The sequence below is a fragment of the Pungitius pungitius genome, chromosome 5 (assembly GCF_949316345.1).
Source record: "Pungitius pungitius chromosome 5, fPunPun2.1, whole genome shotgun sequence".
Classification (NCBI taxonomy): Eukaryota; Metazoa; Chordata; class Actinopteri; order Perciformes; family Gasterosteidae; genus Pungitius; species Pungitius pungitius.
Genome location: NC_084904.1, coordinates 9,749,084 through 9,775,941, shown reverse-complemented (window position 1 = coordinate 9,775,941; position 26,858 = coordinate 9,749,084). Strand labels below are relative to the sequence as shown.

Sequence of the window (26,858 nt, the reverse complement as noted above, 5' to 3'; positions counted from 1 at the left end):
TTTGAGAGGATCTGAATATTTTAATATTTGAATGGTCTTAATAGCTGAAAGTGTGAAGGAGTTGAAAGGTGCGGCGGAAGAAATAGAATAAGCGTGTTGAATAAGTTGAATAAAGAAAAGAAGAACAATACTTGGAATGCTTGAAGCATTCCAACTAATAAGATTAATATTGAATAAGTTGAATAAAGATTAGAAGAACAATACTTGGAATGCTTGAAGCATTCCAACTAACAAGAGCAAGACAACGAACGCCGCCGACTTTATGATGATGCAAAACTAGTGAAACGTCAACAATTTCCGGCGAAACTTTAAACTAAAACAAAGACGTTCACATTTAAAAAAAATCAATTTATTTATGAAAATAAATCAATTTATGCATCAAGCTGAGTACAATTAAAATACAATTATACCTTATGGCGAACCATTTGGTTAAGTTACATGTATTCATTTGCAAAGGTTAAAAACAAAAAAACATGTAGCGGAAAAACAATGGAAATATTTGAGAAACTAACAGACAACGCATTCTCTGGTATCATAAGAAAAACAATGGTAAAAAGGCAATGCAATTATTTTATTTAAAAACGCTGTATGATTGAAAGGAAAATGTCATTCTAACGTGATCATTTGGTACGGTTACAATTGGTTAAAATAACCCTAGTGATTAAACAGGCGTATGGTCGACCTAGAGTTAATCTATGAACACATTGACATGGAAGGAGCTGGAAGGTTTCCTTTGCGTCACTATGTTAAGACGAGCAATGCAAAAAAATTATGGAGCCGCAATTGGATTTGTCAATTTTACAAATCGAATTTGCTGGAACTCCTAGAACAATATCTAATTATACATTTGTCTAATCTCAGTTATTTGCCCACCGTAGGTGGAGATTATGAAAGAAAATGTCAAAATCTAAGAGCGCAAATCAAACATTTGCGAGCAAAGGTCTGTCTCAAGAAAGCTACGTGCTGTCTCTATTTTCTGTCTTTACTTTCTGCGGACAACTAAAGCTAATTAATTCAAAACAAATAAGATGAAAACTGCTGTCAAGTGTGTTTAATTGCCAATTAAAAATGTGTGTTTATAGAAGATAAACTACAAGAACATTACTTCACTTTGAATATCCACAAATGTTACAATCTGCATTATTAAAAGGAAGAGCCCATGAAGTTAGATATAATTGAACCAATCTGTCATCTGGTGGTGAGCTACAGCAGCTGTCCTGAACCTTTTTTACCTCACAGACCGGTCTCATGTTAGACAATATTTTGCGGACTGGTCTTGAAGGTGTAGTGGATAAACACAACAAAATAACCGGCCAACAAGGCGGTTGAAGTAGTCGTTCCGAACCGACCGACCGATGGGAGGGGAGGGTGTTTAGTCCCGTACTCTTTGTCCGCTGGTGGGGGGAACTTCCGTGCAGCAAGTCAATTACAAAAAAACAAGTTATTTATTTTTTCTGTGGTGTGGCCCGGCACCAACACGGTGGTTGGGGACCACTGAGCGACAAAGTCCTTCATATAAAACATGACCTCATTTGGTCTATGAGATCCTGTGCGGTGAGATGACAGATCTTGTGAAAGTTGCTTTAAAAATCAAGGAAATCCAATTGGTATGCGTATAATCAAAGCATCACGGTTGTGTGGCATCTAAATCAGAGGACAATGTTTCGGATCGGTGAATTTCTATCTGCTTCCGGCTGATTGGCGACACTTGAGGGACCCACACTGGCAGCTGAAGTACTTGCTCTTCACCCTCCAGTAGTGATCGCCATAGTCAAACCTAGTGAGGGAAAAGCAACTGTCCATCATATTATCTTTGTTCGAACTATTTACTTGACTGTTTTCACTGATGGAAAAATGAGGTTGTTTTTCCGTCACTCACCCTATCTGGTCTCCAGCTTTGATAGGCCTGCTGGAGAAGAAGGCTATCTTGGGGAAGCGGAGATCCTGGTGCATGGTGAACACCCTCACAGCCAACAGGTTGGGCTCGCACAGATGGTTGATGAAACGGCCAACGTTGCCAAAGAGTCTCGCATCAATGCAATGAACGTCTCCCACCTGTTGGGTGACAAACAAAGAGTCACAGTCACAGGTTCGTTATTTGGAGGTCCACAATGGCATCATCCATTTTGCACACCAACACTTCTATCTATTGGAACTATATATGCCTATCCAACGTGGTGTGGTGCAGGTAGTGCACACGTCCGATATATCCTAGCCAGGGTTTTATTTGTTAAAATGAGCCAATGTAGAATAATCTATCATACAAATTAGGCTGGGTGCAGTGTGATTTTCTTAAACAAACTTTACATTGATAGGCCTACAATATTCCACATCCACGTCGTGTGATGAACCCTCAAGCTTTTATAACCACGGTCATTAGACCAAAAGTCTAAACTGATCTGATTCAGATCATTGATTGCGCCGAAACACGTTCGTAAATAATAATAATCAGAATCCAGTGTCGGCAGGATCTTCCAATCGAAAATTTGGAGGGAAATTAAGACGTTGTAGAGATCTCAACGGTTATTGGCCAAGGCTCGTCACATCACGGATGTCTTGCAAAGATCATGACATCACTTTTTCTCACTCTAATCTTAGAAACGCTGGCCGGTTAGTGAACCCCTGTGCCAAAATAACTCTTCAGATCTACACAACTCATGTGGATGACATATTTTGATTTCAAAACAGCGAATTCCGAAGTTTTCAGTTATTTATATTTTCGTGAATAGGTAGAGCATAATTTAGAACATGTTTGATAGATACTTACCCTTGCCTTACATAAAACACATGTTATGCATTTTATAAATTGAGCCCAAATACAATTGAGCCAAACAGACTAATTTCTTCATTTCCACTGCGGAGCGAAACAGCACAAGGACAATACAAACATGGAGGCTCCAGCATTCTTTGAGAATCACACTTCTAATTATTGCATGGATACTCATTTTTCTATTGAAGAGACCAATCAAATAAATGATAACGATCCTACTAAAAGATACTTTAAAACAGTGCTTCTCAACTGGTGGGTCGCGGACCCGTTTTTAGCTGTTGCATGGGAAAATAAAATAAAAATAAAAATAATAAATAAAAAAAGTAGGAGTAGATTACGGATGACCAAATATTAGAGGTCAGTGTGTCCATATGACAGCACATATTTACACACAAACTGTGTGATTTGATGAAGCGATGTTGACACATGCCACCAGGACACTTGAATAAAAGAACATACTAAGAATCTCACTGGCCTACAGTACTGGCATTACACCATCATAGGATTTGGCTGGCTACTAACAGGCTAAATTAAACGGAATCTCCAATTACAGCCTAACCAACCCATTACTAAACGTTGGTAGTGCCGGCATTTCCATTCTTACTAGTCTGATTCTACAAACTAAAACTGTGAAAACTGAATTTTGAAATTCATGTAAACCTTATTGTCGAGGGTGAAGAGGAAAGAGTCATTCTCCCTTTTATTGGCCTCTGCATCAGTGATGATCTCCCCGACATACCTGTGGAAGCATCAGAGGGGAAGGAGCTTCTATTTAATATTTCATGCTGTAAAACACATAATTCAGTTGTTTATCTTATGAGAGTCTCTCCTCACTCGCAAATGAATGTTCCCTGAGGAATGTCCTGCATGGCCCTCACTCCCCAGCCCATCGTCTGTGTCCTGAAGAGCTGCAGCCGGGCTCTGAAGCAAACAACAAGGCAGTTATTTCTCTCAGCAGCAGAGAAACATTAAGACAACAAAACGTTTCGACATTGACTTATTCAAGAAAAGAGTTGCATGTATCCTCCGGCCTGGTATAAAGGGCTGCCAGCCATAACCTCTGTTATACCTGGGTTATTATAGAGTAGAGTGCACAAATGTTTGCATTACGGTGTACAGGATGCTACCCACACTACTCCTTAACTCTTTGAGTCTTTATCAAACCTTTAGAGTGGATTTTCATGATTGGACTAAGCTTAGTCAGTGTTATCCATGCTGTGAAAGTTTTTAGCCATCTCTTTATAATATATTATTTTATGAAACAAATAATGAACCTAAATATGCTGAGTGATTTTCAAGTTTCAAAACTCATCATATAAAAGTTACTGGAAACAAATCTATATTGAATTTGAAAATGGAAACGAGTGTGCACGTGGATAAGAGACCACATTCCTACATGTTCACACGCTCGTTGAACAGATGTATTGATAAAGTATTGGCTTTTACTCAACTGAAGTTAAAACCTGGTTCACTCTCGTGTCTCTACTGCAGACTATGCATGTTTTGTGTGCGTGTTATTGGGAAAGCTCAGCACCAAGAATGGAGCACATGCAGCAGCATGATAATAAATTACGCCAAACAGGAAACTTAATTTTAAAAGCCACTAATGTTAAAGCTTATCAGTGCTTCCCCAGGACACCAGGGTCTTTTAATAGCAGATTTTTGTAGCTGTCCAAAATTGTGCAACTTTGTCAAATGTGTCAAGCATGTCAGCTTTGGCAACTGAACAAAACATGCCGACCAATTGAATAATATTCAACCGTTTAAAATATGTAAAGTCCACCATTTGAGGTGACAGAGCAGCCTGTGCAGGTACTCTCTTCGATAAAGTCAACTGGGTCCTGAACTAAGCTTAGTCAGTGTTATCCATGCTGTGATAGTTTTTAGCCACAGGGAAATAGGAGAATGTTGAGGGTGTCTAACGACCAGCAGCCACACTGGAGCTATATTTGCGGAGTCAGGTCATTGCTAGTTCAAACTGTGCGCTGCTGCGGTTTCATAGAAAAAATTGTCCTCCTGGAAACCAGAAGGCTTTCATTCTGTGGGCCACACACATCTATAAATCTATAAGATCACCTCAGTCCGTTCTGGACCACTCGATTCCTGCAAGTTCTCCAACAGGAGCAGGCATGGTTACACTCAAACAGCACCGGTGGCTCCCTCTGACAGAAGTCCAGAGGCAGTCGACCCTCCTACCCACAAACACACACACAGAGAAGTGTTAGAAAACAGCTAGTAAGGATAAAAGCACACATTCAGGCAGAACTTAACTAGGCTTTCACAGAACCAAGTGTTTGATCTGATTGATGTGTCTTTCAAGTCAAAAACAGACTAACTGCCAAACAACCACGAAACTAGTTCCACTAAAATGTGTTACAAATAAAGAAAACCGTTTTCCTTTTGGAATAAACTGTAGTATATTATTGAGGACAAAGTCCTATGGGTTTAATAATTATTTTAATTTTGTTAAACAAACTGGACACTGAAACAAACACACATAATTCTAGCTAAATTTAAACCAGTGTGTGTGTGTGTGTGTGTGAGCTTACACTGTCATACCAGCATCGCAGGCTGAGCTGGCCACACATGCAGGTACTGGATGAGCAGTTCTCTCTACAGCTGCAGTGCTGAAAAACACAACAAGAGGGGAGCGGTGATACAAGTCAGCAAGTTACTGAAAATTAGTAATTAGTTACAGTTACTAGTTACTTATTTTAAAAGTAATTGAATTACATTACCAGTTACTGTATATCAAAAGTAATTAGTTACTAAGGAAATTCACTTTGAAGTTACTTTTATGTCTGCTTTTTAAATGTAAATATGAACAGTACTGAACAGAAACACAATACACATATTTTTCAGACCTATTTATTGAAACCAACAGGGAGGATCATGTCATCGACAACATACCTCGCAATAAATTTTTTGAGCTCTGCCTGGCTTATCGGCTGCACTGCAGACCGCGTAGACCTAAAGTCAAGCTTTGGTTGTTTGCATGGAGTGGCGTCTTCAACATCCGTAGGGCTGTCTTTCGCTACTAGCTTAGTCGATGCGTGTTGTATCAACAGTTGCTTCATGAGATTTGAATTGCTACTCTTAGATGTGGATAAGTTATTTAAACCAGCACATAATTTACAACTCACCACTACATTTTTTTCTTTAATTTCGACGAGCGAAAAGTAATGTCCATACTTCCAGGAGAGAAAGTGTTCGGTAAAGTTAGCAAGATATTGACAGATTCAGACTTCACGGTTCAATAGCTCGTCAGCGAAAGGACGATGAAACACAAACGACACCTCCCTGTAACCGTAGTTATGTCGACAACCAGCTACAACCCAAATAACGTATAATTTGACCAATACGGACCAGTGCAGGAGCTGTACAAATCACATTGATCTTCACGAGTGGCCGCTCGTGAGACAAGTGCGCCGACCGTGAGGCGAGTGCGCAGGGACCGTCTGCAAAGTGCAATGCGGAAAAACATATTAGAGAAAAATTCAATAACTTCACTATTATAAATGCTACAACCACCAAAATCATGACATATGTCCATGGGCTCGTCTTTGCCCTATGTTGCCGCCTGGCTCGGATTCCAACTGACGTTTCACCAGGAGGCATACAGTGGGTGAAATAAGTATTGAACGCGTCACCATTTTTCTCAGTAAATGTATTTCCAAAGGAGCTATTGATGTGAAATTTTTACCAGATGTTGCTAAGTTCAGATACAAAGTTAGGTGTAATAATGTGAAATGACACAGGGAAAAAGTATTGAACACATGAAGAAAGGGAGGTGCAAAAAAGGTATGGAAAGCCAAGACAACAGCTGAAAACTATCAGTAATTAAAAAGCAATACAGACCCTTGTCAGTGCAAATTAATATCAGCTGGTTCAGTCCCAACTGATGGCCTACAAAAAGGTCTCATTGCCAAGGTGTCACACAAGACACATCCCATGATGGGTGAAAGCAAAGGGCTGTCTCAAGACCTTCGCAACCTAATTGTTGGAAAATGCAATGATGGCATTGGTTATAGGCGCATTTTTAAGCTTCTGAATGTTCCAGTGAGCTCTGTGGGGCCATAATACGGAAGTGGAAAGACAATTTGACCCTAAATTTGTTTCGGCCAGGATTTCTGACAGAGGAGTGAAAAGAATAATCAGAAGAGTTGTCCAAGAGCCAAGGACCACTTGTGGAGAGCTTCAAATAGACCTGCAATTAGCAGGTACTGTTGTCTCAAAGAAAACAGTAAGTAATGACTCCAAGGCCATGGCCTGTATGCACGCTCACCACGCAAGAAAAAAAAGCATGTTCAAGAGTTTAACGTTTGCTGCACAACATTTGGAAAAGCCAGTGAAATACTGGGAGAGTGTAGTGTGGTCAGATGAGATGCCATAATACACACCATGTTTGGAGGAGAAATGGCACTGCACATCACCCTAAAAACACCATACCAACAGTGAAGTTTGGAGGTGGGAACATCATGGTGTGGGGCTGCTTCTGGCAAACTTAATTGAAGGAAGGATGAATGGGCAAATTTACAGAGACATTCTTGAGAGAAATCTGCTGCCATCCACCTGGATGATTATGATGAAACCAGGGGGGACATTTCAGCAAGACAATGATCCCAAACACACAGCCAAGAAAACTCTTAACTGGTTTCAAAGAAAATAAAGCTGCTAGAATGGCCCAGCCAGTCACCTGACTTAAATCCCATTGAAAATCTATGGAAAGAACTGAAGACCAAGATTCATAGAAGAGGCCCACGGAATCTTCACGATTTGAAGACTGTTTATGTAGAAGAATGGGCCAAAATCCCACCAGAGCAATGCATGTGACTAGTTTCTCCATCCAGGAGGCATCTTGAAGCTGTCATTACCAACAAAGGCTTTTGTACAAAGTATTGAATAAATATCAGTAAGTGTGTTCAATACTTTTTCCCTGTGTCATTTCACATTATTACACATAACTTTATTTCTTAACTTCTTTGTTTCGCTTTCTTTGTATGTATTTCTTGGGTTGTTACCAACATCTGGTGAAAATGTCATGTAGCTCCTTTGGACATATATTTACTGAGAAAAATGGTGACGTGTTGAATACTTATTTCACCCGCTGTATTTGAGGGAACCTGCTTTTAGGAGGCACAAAATTTTCTTCTGTACATACCGCATAATACACAATTAGGCGCACTACACACACCCTCCCATATCTCTTTATGCCAAACTTTCCCATGACCCTCCCGTGAATGCATATGCATGACATGGAAGCGCGCAATTAGCACTTTTCAATTTTCGTGAAAGGCAGTGACCCATTTCCCCTCAGTGCGGCTTGTTTTTACATACCTCACCATGCTTTTACATGCACATTGCGAAACATATACACCTGAAGTGGGCACAAGAGCATTAGTACACAAGGCCCTGACAAACTTCTCCCCGCCCCTTTCAGCCGCTTTCTGTATCGTGCTGGGAGCACTTCACGCAGTTTACTTAATTTAGATTTACAGACTTATACATTTGGACTGCTCAGCAGTCCATTTGCAGCAGACATGGAAACAGCACCTGTGAGCATCCAAATGGAGCGGATAGTCCTCAAGTGCAATGACACACTCAAGGCACAGTCTATGACTCTGTCCACAGTCAGCGAGCTTCATCCCTGAAACGATGACTCAGCTCCGCCTCCAGGCTGCTCAAAGGCTCTCTGCATGTTTGGAAGCACCTAACTGTGTGAGCAGCATTTCTTTCTATGATGAAAACCCACATCTTGAGGTTCCAACAGCACAGAAACAAACATCTGGCTCTGGTACATCTGCATGAAAAAATATAGCCTGAGTTTGACATCCCTGATACAGAGGAAGCTTCTGCCCGCCCAGCCCCCGGGTGCTGCGGGCGCTTGCCTTCCAACTTCTTGACGTACTGCTCTACTAGAAATGTTTACTATTCAATACATGGATAGTGTTAAGTGGCCCAGAGGGAGAACCAAAGAGGGAAATATTGATTCTTCTGACAGAACAGTGTAACGCAACCAGCTTGATTTCTGGTAAACTGGAGGAGATGTATGGGGAAGGTTGCCAGTCTCACTTGTGTGCTCTCCGTATTTTAGTTGCACCCAGGAAGACGACCGGCACCTTTGCTTTTGCTTGCAAAGTTGAGAGAACAAATTACGTCTCAAGATGTGGGCTTAGGGAGCTGAGCTAGGAATTACAGGGACAATACCAGCTCAGACATTCAAAAGGCCAGACAATCATCCTAGAACCTCACACAAACCCTTTGCTGCAGCTCAGCCCAGCTGGGGCCGGAAAGGGGAACATGGTGGCAACAGTGTGGACCATCTCATCCTACTTACAACCCCTAGCAAGGTTTGTAAAACACATACAATTAGCAGCAACCGAGGAGGGAATGTGGCAGGGATAGTCCCCCCCCACACACTGTGAAAAAATCTAACTACAATAGGCGTCGAGCAATGCGCTTTTTAAAAGGCGTCCTTTTCCCATCGGGTTGCATGTAAAAAAAACCTGAGACTTATTGTTTTATCATTGAAAAGCTACACATTGCAATAAATTCACAATGAAAGGCCCTAATTAAAAGCTACATAATCCTGAATGTTGGGTGTCAGCAGTAACAGGACCCTCCCTAGGAAGAAACTGCAGACCTACATTTGATTCCTTAAATACATCAGTATTTAAAAAATAATGCTGAACATTATGTTTCATGATGGCCACTGTAGTTTTCATCATGTGTATCATCAATACTGACACATTTATTGTGAGTCTCACCTGTAAATGAGTGATGTCCCTGTCAATGTTCAGGGGGGAGGTGACACAGTTGTCAGGGATGTATTTAAAGTTGACAGGGATTGGCTCGTTGTCGATGTCATTAACACAGGTAATAGGAATTGCCTCGTACCCCCGAGAGATATCCCTGAGAAGGAAGTTATTTTAAAGTGAGAGAAAAATGAAATCATTGTTAGAAAAAGGCATTTTTATTTACTCTGGTCATCTTTGTCTACTATTAAGAATTGTTTGATCTGAAACATTTAAGTGTGATAAAAATACGACGAAAAATAAGAAAACACTTTTTCACAACATTGGTGCCACTGTTGCACCGCGTGTTGCCTCATTATTTGACGGCATTACGAAAAAGAAAACAGCACACACTCTGATGCCTCAAAAGCAAATTCACAAAAACTAAGAAAACGTAAAACCTGTCATTTGGTATATACTGTGTCAGCATTTATGTGGTAATGTTGGAAATGTCTGACGAGTTAGTATTGAGGTCAAAAAGAACATTTCTAGATCATTTTCAGTTCATTACATCAGCTTAGTTGGCTTTGGACCAAAAGATGCCAAATAGTAAACTGATGAACAAACCAGAACTACGAATTAAGGAAAAGTAAGTAAAGTTGTGCTCGTTGTTTTGCATTTGGATGAGTTTCGGCTGAGGGCAATCAACCTGTTGTTTCCTAACAACGGAGATTGGTCAGCGCAGTCGTAGCCGACTTCCATTAAGGAGGGAGTATTTAACTGGAGACTAGGTGAAGCGCTAGCGAAGACAACCAGGACAAATACAAAGGAGTCTTTGGGGCAGCTGAGTGCTGCGTCTTTTCATGTTCATTCTTAACCATGTGTTTTACCCCTGTACCTGTTCAAATCTCTACCCGCAGATACTACCTTCCTCGGACTAGATCTACTCTCTGTCGTAATCGCTCCTCTCTTACCTACCCCACCCGCTCCACTCATGTCCAACACCGTGTCACAGGAGGCCTCTGGAACTGTCAGTCAGCTACTCGCAAGGCTGACTTCATCTCCTGCTTTGCTATCCAGCAGTCGCTTCACTTCCTCGCTCTCACTGAGACACGGATCACACCAGAGAACACATCCACACCAGCTGCCTTCTCCTTCAGCCACACACCCAGACCCACTGGCAGGGGTGGTGGCACAGGTTTACTCATTTCACCCAAATGGATATTTTCTCCTTACCCTTCTTCATCCTCCGCCCCACTGTCTTTTGAATTCCATGCTGTGACAGTTACTCACCCGGTACAATTAAACATTGTCGTCCTCTACCGTCCACCAGGCTCTTTGTAAATTTCCTGGAAGAACTGGACATCCTCCTGTCCAACTTCCCTGAAAATGGCCCCAACTCATCGTCCTAGGAGACTTTAACATCCCGACGGAGACGTCATCTGACCTTTTACTCCTACATTCTTCCTTTGCGCTGTCACTCAATCCCTCTCCTCCTACTTACAAAGCTGGCAATCACCATGACTATATCTTCATTAGAAACTGCTCTACCACTAACCTCACTGTAACTCCACGTCTCTGATCACTTCTTCATGTCATACTCTCTTCCACTCTCCCAACTAACGATCCCACCAACTGACTCTGTACCTGTTCACCGCAACATTCGCTGACTCTCACCCTTCTCTCTGGCCTCTGTTCTATCGGCTCTCCCCTCAACAGACTCTTCCTCACTCTTACACCTGAACGTCGCCGCAGAGACTCTCCTGACAACTTCGTCCTCCTCTCTCGACTCTGTATTAAAACACTAACACACCATAGCACTAACATATTGTAGCACTTAAATTGTACTTATAATGGCACTTTTCTCTAACATGTTTTAAAACTGCTTATTTGATGAAAATTGTACTTTGTTACTTGTTCTTCTGAGATTGTGTATCTACGGTTGAAATGCACTTATTGTAAGTCGCTTTGGATGAAAGCTAAATGACATGTAATGTAAAGTTGAGTTGTAAAGAATAGTCCTGTCCTCAAGCTGGCCCGGCATTTAGCCAGAAAACTGTAGACAACACTATTCTATAATATGATGATAAATACAGCTCCTGAAGCTCTTTTGTTAACGTTTCAATGACATCAACTGTTGATTCCCATTTTTCATGCAATAACCTGGTTCCCCGATGTCCACAACAAGCTCCTTGAATACATTTTTTACAATTCCACACTATATTACCTAATATAAAACTTAAACCAGCTTTGTTTCTTTAACTTCATAATTTTTCATATTTAGTTTTCCAGGTTTTTTAAAGTGTTCTATAAGGAAGACATGAAGACATATACAGCTGAAATCATTTACAAAAACCGTTTCTTAAATGCAAACGCACACACACACACACCCACACACACACCTGCTGAGCAGCCTCTCTCTGGGACCGTCCCGGCCTCTGGTGGCATCAGTCAGCTTCTTGTTGGTGTTCAGGGCCATCCACACCTTGGAGCCAAAGGCGCAGCAGTCTAAAGCAGTCTCGCCCTCCTTGTTCTTCTGATTGATGTCAGCTCCACGAGACAGAAACAAACTGCAGATGAACGCTGTCTAAGTTTAAAGTTTGATGACTGCTTAAAAAAAAAGGCTTTGATAACAATGTGTACAACAATATGGGTGTGTTGGCGCTTTCCCAATGTCACCGTGCAGTTCAGCTAGGCAGAATTAGGCCATGATGAACAATATGGCGGAACGAGGCAGAACAAAAACAATAAGGTATCATCCTTTGGCTCGCAGGAGGAGAATTAATTATATGTTGTAGGCCCGCCCACAAACATAGTATTCACCTTCTATTAGCAATGAACTGACCTGGATTTGATACTGGTCTGTATAACTCAAATAAGCGTCTTTGAGACTACAATAAGGCGCTATATAAATCCAATTATTATTATTAAATACATTTTGTTCCTAGATTACACACTCACATCACACACTCCAAGTGGTTTTCTCTGGAAGCAACATGAAGCGCAGAGTCCCCGTGTACGTTGACAGCATTAAGGTCACATTGGGCCTCCAGCAGAGCCAGGGCGATGTCATCACATCCTGTAAGGGCTGCCCAGTGTAGGCACACATTCTCCTCCTGAACAGCGAGCAGATCAGTGGTCAGAACTGCTGCCTTTAGAAAGGAAACAACGTGCTGGGATCCACACTAAATGCATACACTCAAAGCTTCCAAGATTATGACAACCAGTTGTATCAACACCACTGGAATCATTTAAAGAAGGATTTTGTAACACATATATTTTCATTATGATGTGGAAATGGACTGATTGTGTGAATCTGCTTGGTTTGTGCAGTGCTGATTGCTCTCTGGTTCTAGTAGTAGTATGTATGTCCTTCAACATTGTAAAAATTCCCCTTTTCAGCATTGCTATTGTGCGCCTGTTAGCATGCTGACGTCAATCTTCAGCTCTATATACTGTGCACGAATACAGGCTCAGAGTCGCTAGCCTGTAGACTTGTCTTGTTTCGTGAAGCTTGTGCAATCGTTCTCTAGAAGAAGACGAGTCACAGTAAAATCGTTAAGGCCTGCCGGTTCGAAGCTTCATGGTTGGCATCTTGTTTTGGCATATTTGTGGGCATCAGGAACTTGGTGTGGAGACGATAACTTAAAACTACTTTGACAGCTCTTTTGTGGTCTTCTTCTGACTGCATTGACCACTAAATAATTCACACCGGTGAGTGACCCGCAGACCTTTTGTAGAACACTTTTGCAGACACTAAAATGCAGAAATTTTCAGAGATTCAGAGTTTAACCCACTCTTACTCTGAGCTACGGCATGCTACCGATATGAAACATGGTGTGTGTTTGGTGGAGGGCGAGGGGGGTACTCACCTTGTCTCTGAGGTTAACATCGGCCCCTTTAGCTAGCAGCAGGTGGACCAGCTCCTTGTGTTTGTACTCAATGGCCCATGTGATCGGAGTCCATCCCCCATCGTCCTGCACAGTCACAGGCTGTTAGCAAATCTACCAACTAATTTGATTATTGATAACATTAGCTGTTAGTGGTAAAGTCACTCTACCTGACAGTTGATGTATTTGGATGCTTTGGAGAGTAGATGATGGACAATGTCACAATGCCCCAGTTTAGCAGCCAGATGGAGACAGGTGAAACCAATGATATCCTGGGATGACAACATGATTCACGTTGAAGAAATTAGTAGCTAGCACGCTAACAAGCTAACTGGCTGGCCAATTGCGACCAGTACTTGTAATCATAGTACTGTGAATGGTGAACAGAAGAGTTGGACACAAAATGTGGAATGCATGACTGGTATCTACAACTATGTCCCATGGACGGCAACTGTGGGTGAGTGGGGAGCGCGGTCGTCCTCCAATCAGAGGGTTGGCAGTTCAATCCCAGGCCCGGCTAACTCGCATATCGATGTGCATCTCAGTTACTGATGGGCAGGCCACTGTGTATAGAAGGTCCTGTCATCAGTGTGTGAATGGGTGAATGATGTCATGTATTTGAAAAAGTGCTTTGAGTGGTTGGAAGACTGGAAAAGCGCTGTACAAGTACAGTCCATTTACAATTTATTTCCCATTGATTACAAAATATGGTAATGCGTGTTTTGCAGACTAGTCGTTGGGTCTTTCCCTATTAATATTACATATAACATATATATAACATTTCTTTCTATGAGAGGAGGCCTTCTTTTTTCACAGAAAATAGTGTAAGCTGTCTGTACATGGGTCTACTACAATCAGTGTGCGAACTTGTCCTTGTTGTTAACCTACACAGTGGTGCTTTACCAAGTCAGTTCCAATCAACAAGAAAAAACTCTTTCCCATTAGCCCCCAGTCTCTCCAACAGAGGAACAGTGGAAAACCACACAATGAGAATCGGGAAGATGAATGCCTAATTTTCTATTTTCATTTGCTTCGTCTTTATTCATAGTCAAGCTTAGTATTCAAATGTTGCTTCATTGGTTTCCTTTTCAAATGCAAGACACGAAGATGTAAAGTCGTTTTGTTTTTTTCAGTATGTGTAACACCATTAATGTGTTGGCTGAGCCCTGGTCGTGGAACAGTCTGACCCACCTTATGGCCCACAGAGGCTCCAGCCCTCAGCAGGTACTTCACTGTGTCCACATTGCTGTTCTCACAGGCCGCCATCAGCGGGGTCCTCTGCTGCTCATCAAACATTTCCAGGTTGGCGCCAGCCTACAGTAAGACACACACATACAGTTATACATTATATAAAAATGCTCGTTTTTCATCCAAAATACCAGATCGTGCCGAGTTGAGGTGGTGTTGAGAACTAGATTATTAACTCAGATACTATCTTACATTTGCTTAGCTGGCATTCAAAATATTTGCAGCAATGAAATTGTTTTAAAAACAAGAATCAATTGTGAATGTTCTTTTTTCTGTTTCATATTTAAATATAATGTATTGAAGCGCATTTCCGACAACAACAAAAAAAGAAGTGTTAGAAAGTCAAAATGATGAGATAAAATATGCTTATGCAGCTGGATGTTGACATCACTATGTTTACAGAAAGGTGTTGTTTGTGTTTTAAAACAACGTCTCACTGATGAGCTATTGAACCGGGGAGTTGGAATCTGTGAATATCTCGCCAACTTTACCGAACTGTAAACGTTCTACGGACACTTGCACCCACTCACTCCACCCTCATAACAATCAGGGAGGGACAGGGACGTCTGACGTACAGTGGTTCGCTTTTAGCGGAGTCTAAATTATCTTTGGTATTTCCGAGTCCAAGATCACTGACTTTGTGACTGTCAGTCTGGACGTGAGGTACGTCTCTTCTGTGCTCTGACTGCAGCTGGACTGCTGCAAGCCGCGAGGTTTCTGTGAGACTCGCTAAGTGATAGGGCACAGCGGGTGATTATTATGCTTTTGGAACATCTTATAGAAATGTATCATTTATCATGAAGGAAAGAGCTTGTTTAGAGCTGCTGCCCTTATTATGAGCCATGGGCAATGCCATGTCTCAACAGGAGGGATGGTCACCATAATACAACGACACTTTTACACAGTCAATATTCAAAACTTCTTAAAAGCAAATTGTAGTTCATGTGTAACGTGCATTAAGCGCAATCCACAGGGGAACGCCAAAAGAGCGGGAGGTTCCCATCCCCTGAATATCCGTTCCAGGTAATGCACATGGATTGCACATGGATTTTCACATTTTCACATTTTGTGAACGAAATAGTAACAAAGCGGAGCGTCATCATGAACATCGAACTAAAAAAAAAAAACCATTGTGCCTACCATCCCCAGAGCGGTCCCATGGGTGGTAGAAAGGACTAACCGAACTGTAAAAAGCTGACTAAAGAAATGCATGACAGAAACAGGCAAACCATGGCTGGACTGCATTGATATAGTCAAAACATATATGCACATAGTTCCGACCCAAACCGGCCACACCTTTCGAACTAATCCATGGGCGCCCCTACCACCTCCCGCTAACACATCCAGAGTTAGAGAAAGTGGATGAAGTAGAAACGTTAGTAGACTATATGGAGAGGGGTAAGAGAAGCAAATGTTTTGCCAGATTCACCTGTCTCTCCTACCATCTCTGTGCAGGTTGGCGACTGGGTGTTCATCCGTGTAATCAAAAGAAAGATGTGGAGTGACACACGCTAAGAAGGGCCATTCCAAGTCCTTCTGACAACTTCAACCACTGTAAAGATAGCTGAAAGAACCACCTGGATACATCTCTCTCATTGTAAACTCTTTCCCCTAGACAACCCGGATCAGTGCCCTGAACCTGTGACGACCACGAGTAGAGGGGAAGTCTGACTACAAAGGGGACTGCCCGCATAAAAGGCAGCCGTCTCAACGTCAGTGAAGAAATCAGCGATCCCTACTCATTAGGTGTCAGACCGGGGGATGGAGCCTGAAGCCATGACGTTTGTGGGAGAGGAGAGAGAACAGCGTGGGGACACATCCCTAAAGGCCCGAGTTAAGAACTGGCATCGCAGCTTTTCCAACACCTGTAGAGCCCTAGGAGCCTTGTTCCTGGTGATGTTCAGAGTATGGTTGTGGTTTCCGTTGCAAGACAAACTACAGATTGCGACAGTAGGTGATACAGAGGCATCCATCCACCAAGATCTGCAGCATCCAGTGGTACCTGTATACTCCTAAATACGACCTGCTGCACCTATATCACTGATGATGTCCACTCCCAGAACATGACAGACGCACTAGGCCGCCTGACCCAACTGCAGAGGGCTATGGTTGCTGACCACATAGTCCGTAGTGCGAACTGGTACGATTGGATATGGTCCGGCACTTGGATTCAACTCCTCATAAAAGCGGGAGTAGTTTTTTGCAGTGGCCTCCTGATCTTTTGCTGTCTTATGACCTGTGTTATCCTGTGTATCCGCTCAATGATTGCCAAATCTATAAATGCCTCAGTAATCTCTGTTGCCATTAACAGTGTTGCCACTAGCTCAATATGTACCCCTGTCCCGACAGGACCCAGAGGAAAATGACGATGTTGGACCGAGTTCAGTGTGATGTACCTGTTTTAAACTCCTTTGTAGGAACGAACAGATGCTGATGTTACGAGCTCGCCCCTCCACGGTCCTAACCAAAGTATTGCCAAATTGTAGTAAGTAAGATATGTAAACAATAAGTTTAAAAGCATAAACAGGAAGGAAATGATAGGGAACAGTGGGTGATTATTATGCTTTTGGAACATTTATCACGTGCAGCTAAGGAGTGGTACAGCACCAGCTGACTGTAACACAGGATGTTGTACACATAAGCGCGTGCATGTGAACTCTGCACCCCTGACACAGGAGTAGATATCAATACATATAAACTCTGCACCCCTCTAGAACAGAGGAAGCCCCCACCCCCATGTTCCACCCTGATGTTGTGTATGTGTGAAGGATGCGAATAAAAGGCTGTTGACTTTCAAACAACGAAGGAACCTCTGGGTGCACATACTGTATCTTATGTTATAATTTTGACTTTTTAACACTAAATGGGCTTCCATATAAATGGGGTAACAATTTAAGTGTATTTTTGAAAAAAAACATTCTGGAGACACATTTTTACTGAAGTGTGTTATTTACTTTTGAATGATCTTTATCTCAAAAGGGTACCTTTAAAATGAACTCAAATGGGTCACAAGAATACATGCTCTCCGTGCTTCTCATTAGTAAAGAACAAATAATGATCAAGCATTGTGGTTCATATTGGATTACGCCAAAGAAATACAATTATAATTGTGAAAACTGTGTTTGAGAATATTAGGCCAGTAATAAAATGAATTTCTACTAACAATATCGGCATGTCTCCTTACCTGGACCAGCATGTGGCAGATCTCCTGGTGACCCTCAGCAGCAGCTGCGTGCAGAGGGGTGCCTTTGTTTTGGCCCTCCATCAGAAAGTTGGGGTCCTTTCCATCAACTTGAATGTACAAATCTTGGTCAATCAGTGTGATAACTATTCATTCTAAACGCACACTTTGGGTGATTGTAAGGTGGGCTGCTTTGTGTCCAGTAACATGTTACCTAGGAGATGAACGACCTTCTGGAGCTCTCCTTCTTTCGCAGAGATGTACAGCTGTCGGGGGGGGTACTTCACTTTCTTTGGTTTCAGGCTAAAAAGAATGACGAGATGCAAACTGTGTCCCACACTGTACTCTTCAGCAAACCGCAAGTAAAGTACCATGTTTAACCTTACTTCTCATCATCCAGGGCCATCAGAATACTCTCCAGGGACTCTTTAGGTTGTCTGTTTGCAACAGACATGGCTGCATTGTTTACACTGGGAAGAGAATGCCACCTGTAATCATTTTTTTAAAAGCTGCAATATTACTGAGGTTTTCTTTGTGAAAAGACGCTACCTGCTCCGGCTCTCATCCCTGCCCCTCTGGGGCTCGCTGGTCTTCTTAGCTCTGAGTATCTGTGGAACAGCAGGCATGGTTGGTACTGATGGCAGAGTGGCTACAGCAGAGACTGTGGGCCCAGGGTTTGATCTGGGTACAGAGGGAGACGGGTCGGCCCTAGACACCGTGACCTCCTTCGCACCGCTGGCATCTTCTCCGCAGTGAGGGCAAAACCTGAGATCCCTCAAAATAGAAGCGCAGTCACGGTGAAATCGATGGGAGATGTTGCCGTACGGCCTGCACTCCATGAAGGTGCCCTGTGAGATAGACAAGGAGAACACTGTATTAGGATTTACAAGAGTAGTATCACAATATATAAAGTCACAAAAATATCAAGAGACATTTAAAGCAGAGCACCCCTACACCATTGTGAGGTTCCAGATGTGCCCATTTGATTTCATGTCCTTCCTGATGCTCTTCAACATCATCATTTACTAATGCTCAAGTCAGCTTTTGTCAACTTTCAATGGAGTCTGTGTTGTTGTTTATAATGTCTGTCGACATGGATGCCTCGCTCTCTATTGCTAAACAAATCTAACTACAGGTACAAATAACAGTAACCTAACCTGACCAAACCGACACTTGGACCGACAGACGTTTCAACCATTTGTAAAAATAGTTTTTTTGTATCACAATGTATCCATTACTTTCAGCTACTCGGGACAGTAGCTGAATTATTTGTTCACGGCGAGCGATTAAAATTCGCAAAGTTGCCAAGTCGGCGTCCGTTTTCATGTAAGAAAATATTCAGTGACCTCTCTTAAGGCATGTCTGATCAAGTTTGAGATCACTGTGGATAATCTGTAAAAGTGTGGAACCTATGACATCCTGGGGCCACTAGGTGGCCCTCCTACTATAACTCTACATTGTTTTCTAAAATGTCTGACAGCTGATTAGACAGTGCGACTTACAACTTCCTGTTTCATGGCGAATGGTGCTTTTTTTGCCGCCACGCCAGATATATACAGCGTGGAAACTTTTTGACCTTTAATTCCGCCAAGGTCTCACGATCATAACTGATTATGAACTGACTGATTATGAAGTAAATCGGATTCTATCAGCACCTTGAAACTGTAAAAGAAAACAGGCATGTAAATGTGGGTTTGTATCTTTCTGTGACACCAGTATTAATTCTGCCCCTCTGAATTGGGACAACACCCTGGCAACCCGTAGAGTCATGGCTGTTTCCATTTCTGTTTTTGTTGGCTTTATCATTTGCCACAGCCACACAGACACGTCACATTCCAGGGAGAGAAGAACACATGAAGTTAAAAGTCAAAGTGAGCTGCAAAAGTACAGGCTTCAAAAAATGTAGACTGGTGGATTGTACTGTAACAATATTCATGCATGACTTGTTTCTTCACAATAAGTTCTTCTTAAATCTTTCCAAAGTGCAGTTCTGATCAAATCAACTTTCCATTAATAAATCAAATAAAGGTACAGTGATGTCCGACATGTTTACAGGGTGGGTGGGTCTGTTCCACTCACCGCCCTGCAGAAGAGTCCACAGCCGGGGCAGCAGTGGTGCTTCACCATGCCTGCACGGTGCTCCTCACACAGAACCAGAAGATGCACCGTGTTAGAGGGTCGCATCATTTCCTGCTTCGTGACTCGCCTCTGGCAACGAACCAGCTGAGGAGAAGAAAATAATAACAATAATAAAAACAGGGGTGTCCAACTCTGTCAAATCAGACTGGCTTATACCAGGTTGGTTCTACCATGTATTGACTTAATGGGGTGAACACTTCTGCATCCAACAGATCTGTTTTTTGTTCTCATTATTGTCTGTGTCACAAGGAAATGTATTTTGCACCTAACAAGTAAAATGTATGTTGTGTGGATCAAAAATGTACATATTTGAATTTCAGTTTGTAACAATATGAAATGGGAAAAGGTGCAAGGGGTGAATGCTTATGCAAGGCACAGTATCTAAATATATCTACATATATATGTTCAGATCTTCAGATGATGGTTACCGTTCCATCAGTGCTCTCCATAGCCATGCAACTCTGATCTAGAGAGGACACATTGCCTCTGCTGTGAGGAGTCTCCAGACGACAGCAGCATAGTGGCAACTCCTCAGCCAGGTCGGTTTCTGTCACCTCAGCATCTGCTACTACACCTGCAGACATTTATTCCATTACTGTACCACAAATCACACCAAGAAATTGACCTGCGATTGCTAAAAATGTGTTCTCTAGAAGAAAAAGGGGACATAATGGATTTAGGTGATCTTCAGTCAGTGAAATATTGTTACCTGTCAAGGGGGGTGAGAGCAGCTCTTGCTGGGCTTTCAGATTCAGACAGTCCAAGGCCAGTTCTGTGTACTCAACATGGCAGTCTACTCCTGGTTCCACCTCCAACATCGATATATTCTTCACAGCCATCTGATCTCCTGCCTTCTGAGACTCTGGTAGAATCCCTGATTTCCCATCTACGACAGCTCTGTTCTGCTCTACAGTGGCTCCTGGTTCCTCTTTCTGATTGAGAAAAAGAATAACAATTGTACCAGTGATGTCTGGTGACTATAGTCATTTGTCTTATTTCATGCCTTTATTGTATTTCTGGACTATTATCGTATCAGGTTGAGAATGAACCTTGTGTCACCAGTAATGTTGCATGGTGTAGCGGTACTAGAAATTACGTTGAAAACAATACGATTTTGAATATTTTTAGTACTGGTCCATCACACCGTGAGCCTTCCTCTCCCCCGGGGGAGACAGGCCGCCGCCATCACCCCATCAGACTACGACCTCCAATCAGACGAGACAACCAAGTGTAATAGTTGCGAGTTGCAACAAGTGTAAATATTCAGTGTAAATATTCAAAATTCTACCAGACTGGCTCTCTCATTGTTAGTGTAATGGCATGTGTGTATTGGTGCAAAAGGTATGTGGTGGCATGTTTTCCATTGTTATTTTTCAATTAAGGGGAGAAATTACCCTTTAATTATGTGTCAATCTTGAATGTACCCAACCCACAAACCTCAAAAGACACATCTGTAAAATGATGTTATTCAAACTTATGGAAATAACTATGTGATCATATAATCAGATACGGACAATAGGTCTACATAGCCGTGTATAATCAATGCTATAATTTTACCAGGTCGTTTTCATTAATATCTTGCTGTGTGCTAATACTAATATGAATGACATTTGTTAAGTGTTCAAAAAGCTGGGCAGGAACAAGCTGGTAAAAAGGGAACCTTACAGATGTTTTATTTGCTACTATCATAGAAAAACATTCCAGTATCGTATCGCAAGTATCGGGTATCTATTTTATATCGTCTTTAGATAGACCGGATATTACTACCGCATACAGCATCATTTCTTTATATTATCTTCCATAGAACACTGCACACAGACTTCGTTGGATACATTGCGCCCACCCCCCCCTCTTTTGTCCCTTTCTGGTTCTTGCCCTGCTCAATGTGCAAATAGCCCAAAAATACGATCTGAACACATTTTGAAATAGCGGACTGACAGTGTGTTGGTCGTAGGTCTGATGATTAGGAATGAGGAAATACATAATGGACCTGCCTTCTCCTGCTGTTTAAGGGCCTTGGCTTTCTTCTTCGGCACCAGGTTGTATATTCCCATCTTCCGCTTTCTTCTCTTCACAGCTAGGATAAGCACAAAGACTTGAGGTAAGGGGACCAGAAGTCATCATTGGGAAAATAAATGGTATCAATTCTACTTTTATTATCATTAAAGCAATGGCCGTTAAACTATAAACACATTTTACTTCTCTCTCCTTACATTTTTAAATGGGAAGAAAATGCATTGAAACATTTGCAAATACTGATCTTCTAAGAACTGCAACTTTTATTAAAGCAGATTATGTTACAATCACAATCACATTACAAAGACAACGTGGGAGGAGCTATGCCATTTTTAATTAGCTACGCCAATAACATATAGCGGTAAAATAATGGCCATAGATTCGAAAAGACTGTAGAGGACTGGGGAGAGGACAGTCAGAATCTCTGGAGATCCATGCTTTGAGGTCGGAATCGACTGCTATTCTCTATTTGGCGAAATATTGTACTATTCATTCAGTATTTCACTTTGTAATTGTATTGCTTCTGTTAGTTATTATATTATTTTTCAAAATGAACTCGAGCCAGTGGAGTCCTTTGACTTTTCACCTCCGGCCGGGGGGGTGGGTGGAGGAGAGCTGTGGCTTTGTTCGGCCGTTAGACTCCACAGAAACCAGATTGGCCCACTGCCACAAATTACTAATGCAGCTATTTAAATCCGTATTGTACAGATATCTGACAAAAAGTAGCAGGGCATCCGTACTTTTGAGTTGCTGTAAGGCTGGATGAAATATAGTGAATAATGCACTCTCCAGAGGCAGTGACTAAAGATACAGCAAACAATAGTACAGAGTCAAACGGGAGATTGTCTAAAGTGGATCCTTTAAATCCTCACAAATGATCATTCACATGGAACGTAAAAGTAATACTTTATTTATATTGCAAAAAGGAACACATTTAAGGGGGACGAATAGACATCACTTGCTTAGCTTAACATTTTACTAATTTGACATATTTATTGGTAAATCTGCCAATATTCAGAATCTGAATAGTTGTTAAAGGTTTCTCCACATGGGGAAATACTTTATATGAAGATAACTTAACAAGGTTTGGATCAAGTAGCCTAGCTTCAAGTTACATTGAAAATCCATAAAGTTTACAAAGAAATGAACGACTAACCGGACGGAGGCTTGATAGAGGTGAGGGTGGAGACCGCTCTAGTGTCCTTGTCCACACGGCCGGGACGACGCTCTGCTCTGGACTTTGTTGTTTTCCTGGCAGGAGGCTTTGAAGGCAAAATGAAGGCAACACAGTTATCTACCTTCTTTAAAGCGCATATATACTGTATATATGACACCACCCTCATTGGACTGATCTCCGGTGGGGGCAAGTGCGCCTACAGGTGGGAGTCTGACCACCTGGTGACGTGGTGCAGCGAGAACAACCTGGAGCTCAATGCCCTGAAGACAGTGGAGATGGTCGTGGACTTCAGGAAGAACGCAGCCCCACCTTCCCCCCTCACCTTGTGTGACTCCCCCGTCACCACTGTGGACTCCTTCCGTTTCCTGGGCTCCATCATCACCCAGGACCTCAAGTGGGAGCTGAACATCAGCTCCATCACCAAAAAGGCTCAGCAGAGGATGTTCTTCCGGAGGCAGCTGAAGAAATTCAACCTGCCAAAGACGATGATGGTGCACTTCTACACGGCCATCATCGAGTCCATCCTCTGCTCCTCCATCACCGTGTGGTACGCTGTAGCCACAGCCAAGGACAAGGGCAGGTTGCAGCGTGTCATCCGCTCTGCGGAGAGGGTGATTGGCTGCAATCTTCCGTCTCTCCAAGACTTGTTCACTTCCAGGACTTTGAAGCGGGCCAGAAAGATTGTAGCCGACCCCTCCCACCCTGGACATGAACTTTTTGTGCCCCTCCCATCCGGCAGGAGGTTGAGGTCCATCAGAACTAAGACCTCCCGCCACACAAACAGTTTCTTCCCTTCGGCAGTCGGGCTCATCAACAGAGCCCGGGGTCCCCCCTGACTGACTCTGACTCCCATGTTCATTCATTCACTTTGTCACTTTCACTTGTCAAAGTTTAGCTGGTGCACTTTTTCTTTATTTCTAATTTTATCTTTATCTCCTCTAACTTACTAACCCATAGCTTTAGCGTACTAACCCATAGCATATATTTTATTAAACTTTTATTTTATTTTTATCTTATTGCTGCACTATGTCGTCATTATTGTACTGTCTTCTGTCATGCACCAACCGCCAAGACAATTTCCATATTATGGTAATAAACGTTTCCTGATATATATATATATATATGTGTGTGTGTGTTAAATCATTATATGTGGCCAAAATTGATTTTATATACAGTATCAGCCACATTTTTGACCACACATCTTCATGATGCGCCAAGCAGATTTGAATACCCTTATACTGTTCGCTGGTCAAATACTGGAAATCTAAAACTTTAATTATCTTCATTGATTCAAGCTTGTTGATTCAATCATCACATTATCACTGACAATTTACAAGACACAATGCAGGTGCTTGGAGTTGTGGAAACATTTCCTCCATATCCTTTAGACAAGTGGACTTACGTGTGTATTTTCTCCAGGCGAGGTCATCATAGATCCTGAACTGGGAGTTGGTTGCTCGTGGCTTCCGGGAGAAGAGAGTCTCCCTCTGACAGTGAGACTTCCGAGTGTGTCCAGAAACTGTCCCACTGGAGCTGCCAGCTGTCTCCCAGAAGCGGCTCCTGGCCCTTTGCTGGCGACAGCATTATTGCTGTTGAGTATGGGTGAGCTGTGGAAGGGAGTTATCTTAACATGGGACCTCTGACCACTCTGTGCGGCTTGTCCCGTGATCGCAATGGGGTTCCCAAAGGGCTGACCAGGTCTCCTACTTCGTCCAGACTGCTCACTGGCTCCACTGCAATCCATCGCTGTCCACAGCAGCGCCTAAGAAGTTTAACAAGTTTCACTACGGTCTTCAAAACTTAGTCAAAACACGCTCAAATTCAAACAGTGCATGCAGTGTGCGCATCTTTGCACGGCCATGGCTTCAACATGGAAGACAAGCAAAGCAGAGCTCAGCCCGGTGGACGAGCGCAAGCGGGCACACGTTTGCGTGCGTACATGGCTTACATACACCCACGAGAGCTTCGATGAGGCTTTAGAGAAAAATCGGGAGCGATTCTTCCTACCAGCTTCGATTGGTGTAGAATATCAGTGGAAGGGTGAACAGCAAGGGACGGTACCATAGGACGGAACAGGAAGATAGGAGTTCTCACTTCCGCCCCTCCTTCTCAAGCACGTGATGTAGTGGGTACGTCTCAATTCCATAGGCTGTATGCTTGAGGACGCATTCGTCGACAGCATACGTCACTTTGGCTGCGACTCTGCTGTCCGTTTCCGTCGGCTCCTCTGAATGCGGTCGAGGGACGCAGCCATAGATATATATGTATAAAGTCGTCTCATCGATATTTATATATATATGAGATGTCTCGTCCGCCTTGCCATTCAACGAGTCCGCACATGGCGGCCATCTTGCCACAGTCCGCTCGCTCACCCATAACAATGTGTTGGTAGTGGTACATATAGTTTTAAAATAACCATATCCTGCTCAATTTTCAACCGATTTTTAAACAGTTTGGTTGGTTATAAACGTCAGCGATAGAGTTATGAGACGGCATACTTATGAATAGTTATGTTATGTTCAAAAAAAAGAATAGTGTTTTAAAACAGGTACAGCATTTCCCATTATATACACAATATTAAGAAGTGCTGCATGTTGAAATCCCCACCCAACAAGACTACTGTGGAGGTATACACATGGAAGACATAACATTAATATCTGATATAAATGTTATATTATAATCTATAACATCACATCTTAGTTAATTACTTAGTTATGTGACCTTGGGAAACAATGTGTTTTAAATACAGATAAGACATAATATAAACAAACTTCTCTTAGTGATAACATTCAATCTGTCATGCTCCCCTCCAAATAAATAACGTTAAACCTTTATTCTGTTGGGTGATTATAAACTCACTTTAAATTTAGTTTTGTTTCATGGAGCAAGGAGGAAGCAGCATCAAGCTGAAGAGAACGACATTCAGCTACTTGGGCATCTTCTGTAATATTAGGTTACAGTTAAAATAGCTCATATCCTTGCATACAAGTTAATAAATGTGTTTTCTGTTGTGGTTTTTATTGACAGTATTTATTGATTTCCACTGCAATATTGCTTTTACCTGAAAGTACATGGCTCAACTAACCCTAACCCCAATCCTTTGATTTTAATTTAAAAGAAGCGGAAAATGATCTCAGCCTGAAATATATCATGCCTGGAGGAGAAGCATATATTCCTACATTAAATGAAATAAGATCATCTTCTCTGTACATTTTGGATTTTAATGTCATGCGCACCTTTTATCTGTCTTTTCCTTTTCTATCCCTGTGAAATGGAAATATATTTTTAACAATGACTAAAATAAGGGAAATTTTATAAAGAGGGTCCCTACAAATATCACTGATGGCTTCTAATATAACAATCAACTCAAAAAGGGACAGTCTTTAATCATCAGAGGAAGAAGGATAAGTAGTTATACTATAATGCAATCTGTCTTTGCTCAATGGGCTCAATTGCTTAACAGAAGGAAGTAGCTCAAAATTAAAGTAAGTCACTTCTGCTGGTTCTCCAACTTGGGATCTGTACCCTGAAGAAAATGTGAAAGTCTCTAAATCGTGGATCCAGCATTGAGGCTGCAGATTTCAACCAATTAGAAACCTTTCCTCTCGCTCCTCCCTTTCTAAAGCTTGTGTGAACCTTGTGTGAAACCATGGTAACGCCTTTATCAAAATATGGACACTATCTAATGAGCAACAGAAGTCTG

General features: G+C 42.1%; 1 protein-coding gene across 4 annotated transcripts; it reads right to left on the bottom strand.

Moving 5' to 3' along the window:
• Nucleotides 1-329: 329 nt before the first annotated feature.
• On the bottom strand, nucleotides 330-25,296 carry ehmt1a (euchromatic histone-lysine N-methyltransferase 1a). Of its 4 annotated transcripts, XM_037482696.2 has the most exons (23): nucleotides 25,163-25,296; nucleotides 24,558-24,917; nucleotides 23,135-23,240; nucleotides 21,957-22,039; nucleotides 20,672-20,894; nucleotides 20,391-20,536; nucleotides 19,903-20,046; nucleotides 18,373-18,671; nucleotides 18,210-18,293; nucleotides 18,038-18,126; nucleotides 17,827-17,933; nucleotides 14,586-14,708; nucleotides 13,565-13,666; nucleotides 13,377-13,481; nucleotides 12,466-12,620; nucleotides 11,907-12,074; nucleotides 9,538-9,682; nucleotides 5,320-5,397; nucleotides 4,847-4,962; nucleotides 3,605-3,691; nucleotides 3,431-3,509; nucleotides 1,880-2,055; nucleotides 330-1,777 (listed from the first exon to the last, which is right to left on the bottom strand). In XM_037482696.2, the coding sequence occupies exons 1-23, from the start codon at nucleotides 25,217-25,219 to the stop codon at nucleotides 1,681-1,683; spliced, it is 3,129 nt and encodes a 1,042-aa protein (XP_037338593.2). In that variant the 5' UTR covers nucleotides 25,220-25,296; the 3' UTR covers nucleotides 330-1,680. The 4 variants fall into 4 exon arrangements, with proteins under 4 accessions (XP_037338593.2, XP_037338592.2, XP_037338591.2 ...); XM_037482695.2 differs by lacking the exons at nucleotides 21,957-22,039; nucleotides 23,135-23,240; nucleotides 24,558-24,917; nucleotides 25,163-25,296 and having other exon boundaries at nucleotides 331-1,777; nucleotides 18,210-18,311; nucleotides 20,672-20,897; XM_037482694.2 differs by lacking the exons at nucleotides 21,957-22,039; nucleotides 23,135-23,240; nucleotides 24,558-24,917; nucleotides 25,163-25,296 and having other exon boundaries at nucleotides 331-1,777; nucleotides 12,466-12,656; nucleotides 20,672-20,897.
• Between the last annotated feature and the right edge of the window lie 1,562 nt (nucleotides 25,297-26,858).

What these genes read in the sequence shown, in the direction of transcription:
- ehmt1a (XM_037482696.2), bottom strand. Translation starts at nt 25,219, where the DNA reads ATGGTACCGTCCCTTGCTGTTCACCCTTCCACTGATATTCTACACCAA. An exon ending in AACCACTTGGAGTGTGTGAT is followed by an intron (nt 12,075 to 12,465) that starts GTGAGTGTGTAA and finishes GTTCATCTGCAG; the next exon opens with TTTGTTTCTGTCTCGTGGAG. An exon ending in GTGGTCCAGAACGGACTGAG is followed by an intron (nt 3,692 to 4,846) that starts GTGATCTTATAG and finishes TGTTTGCTTCAG; the next exon opens with AGCCCGGCTGCAGCTCTTCA.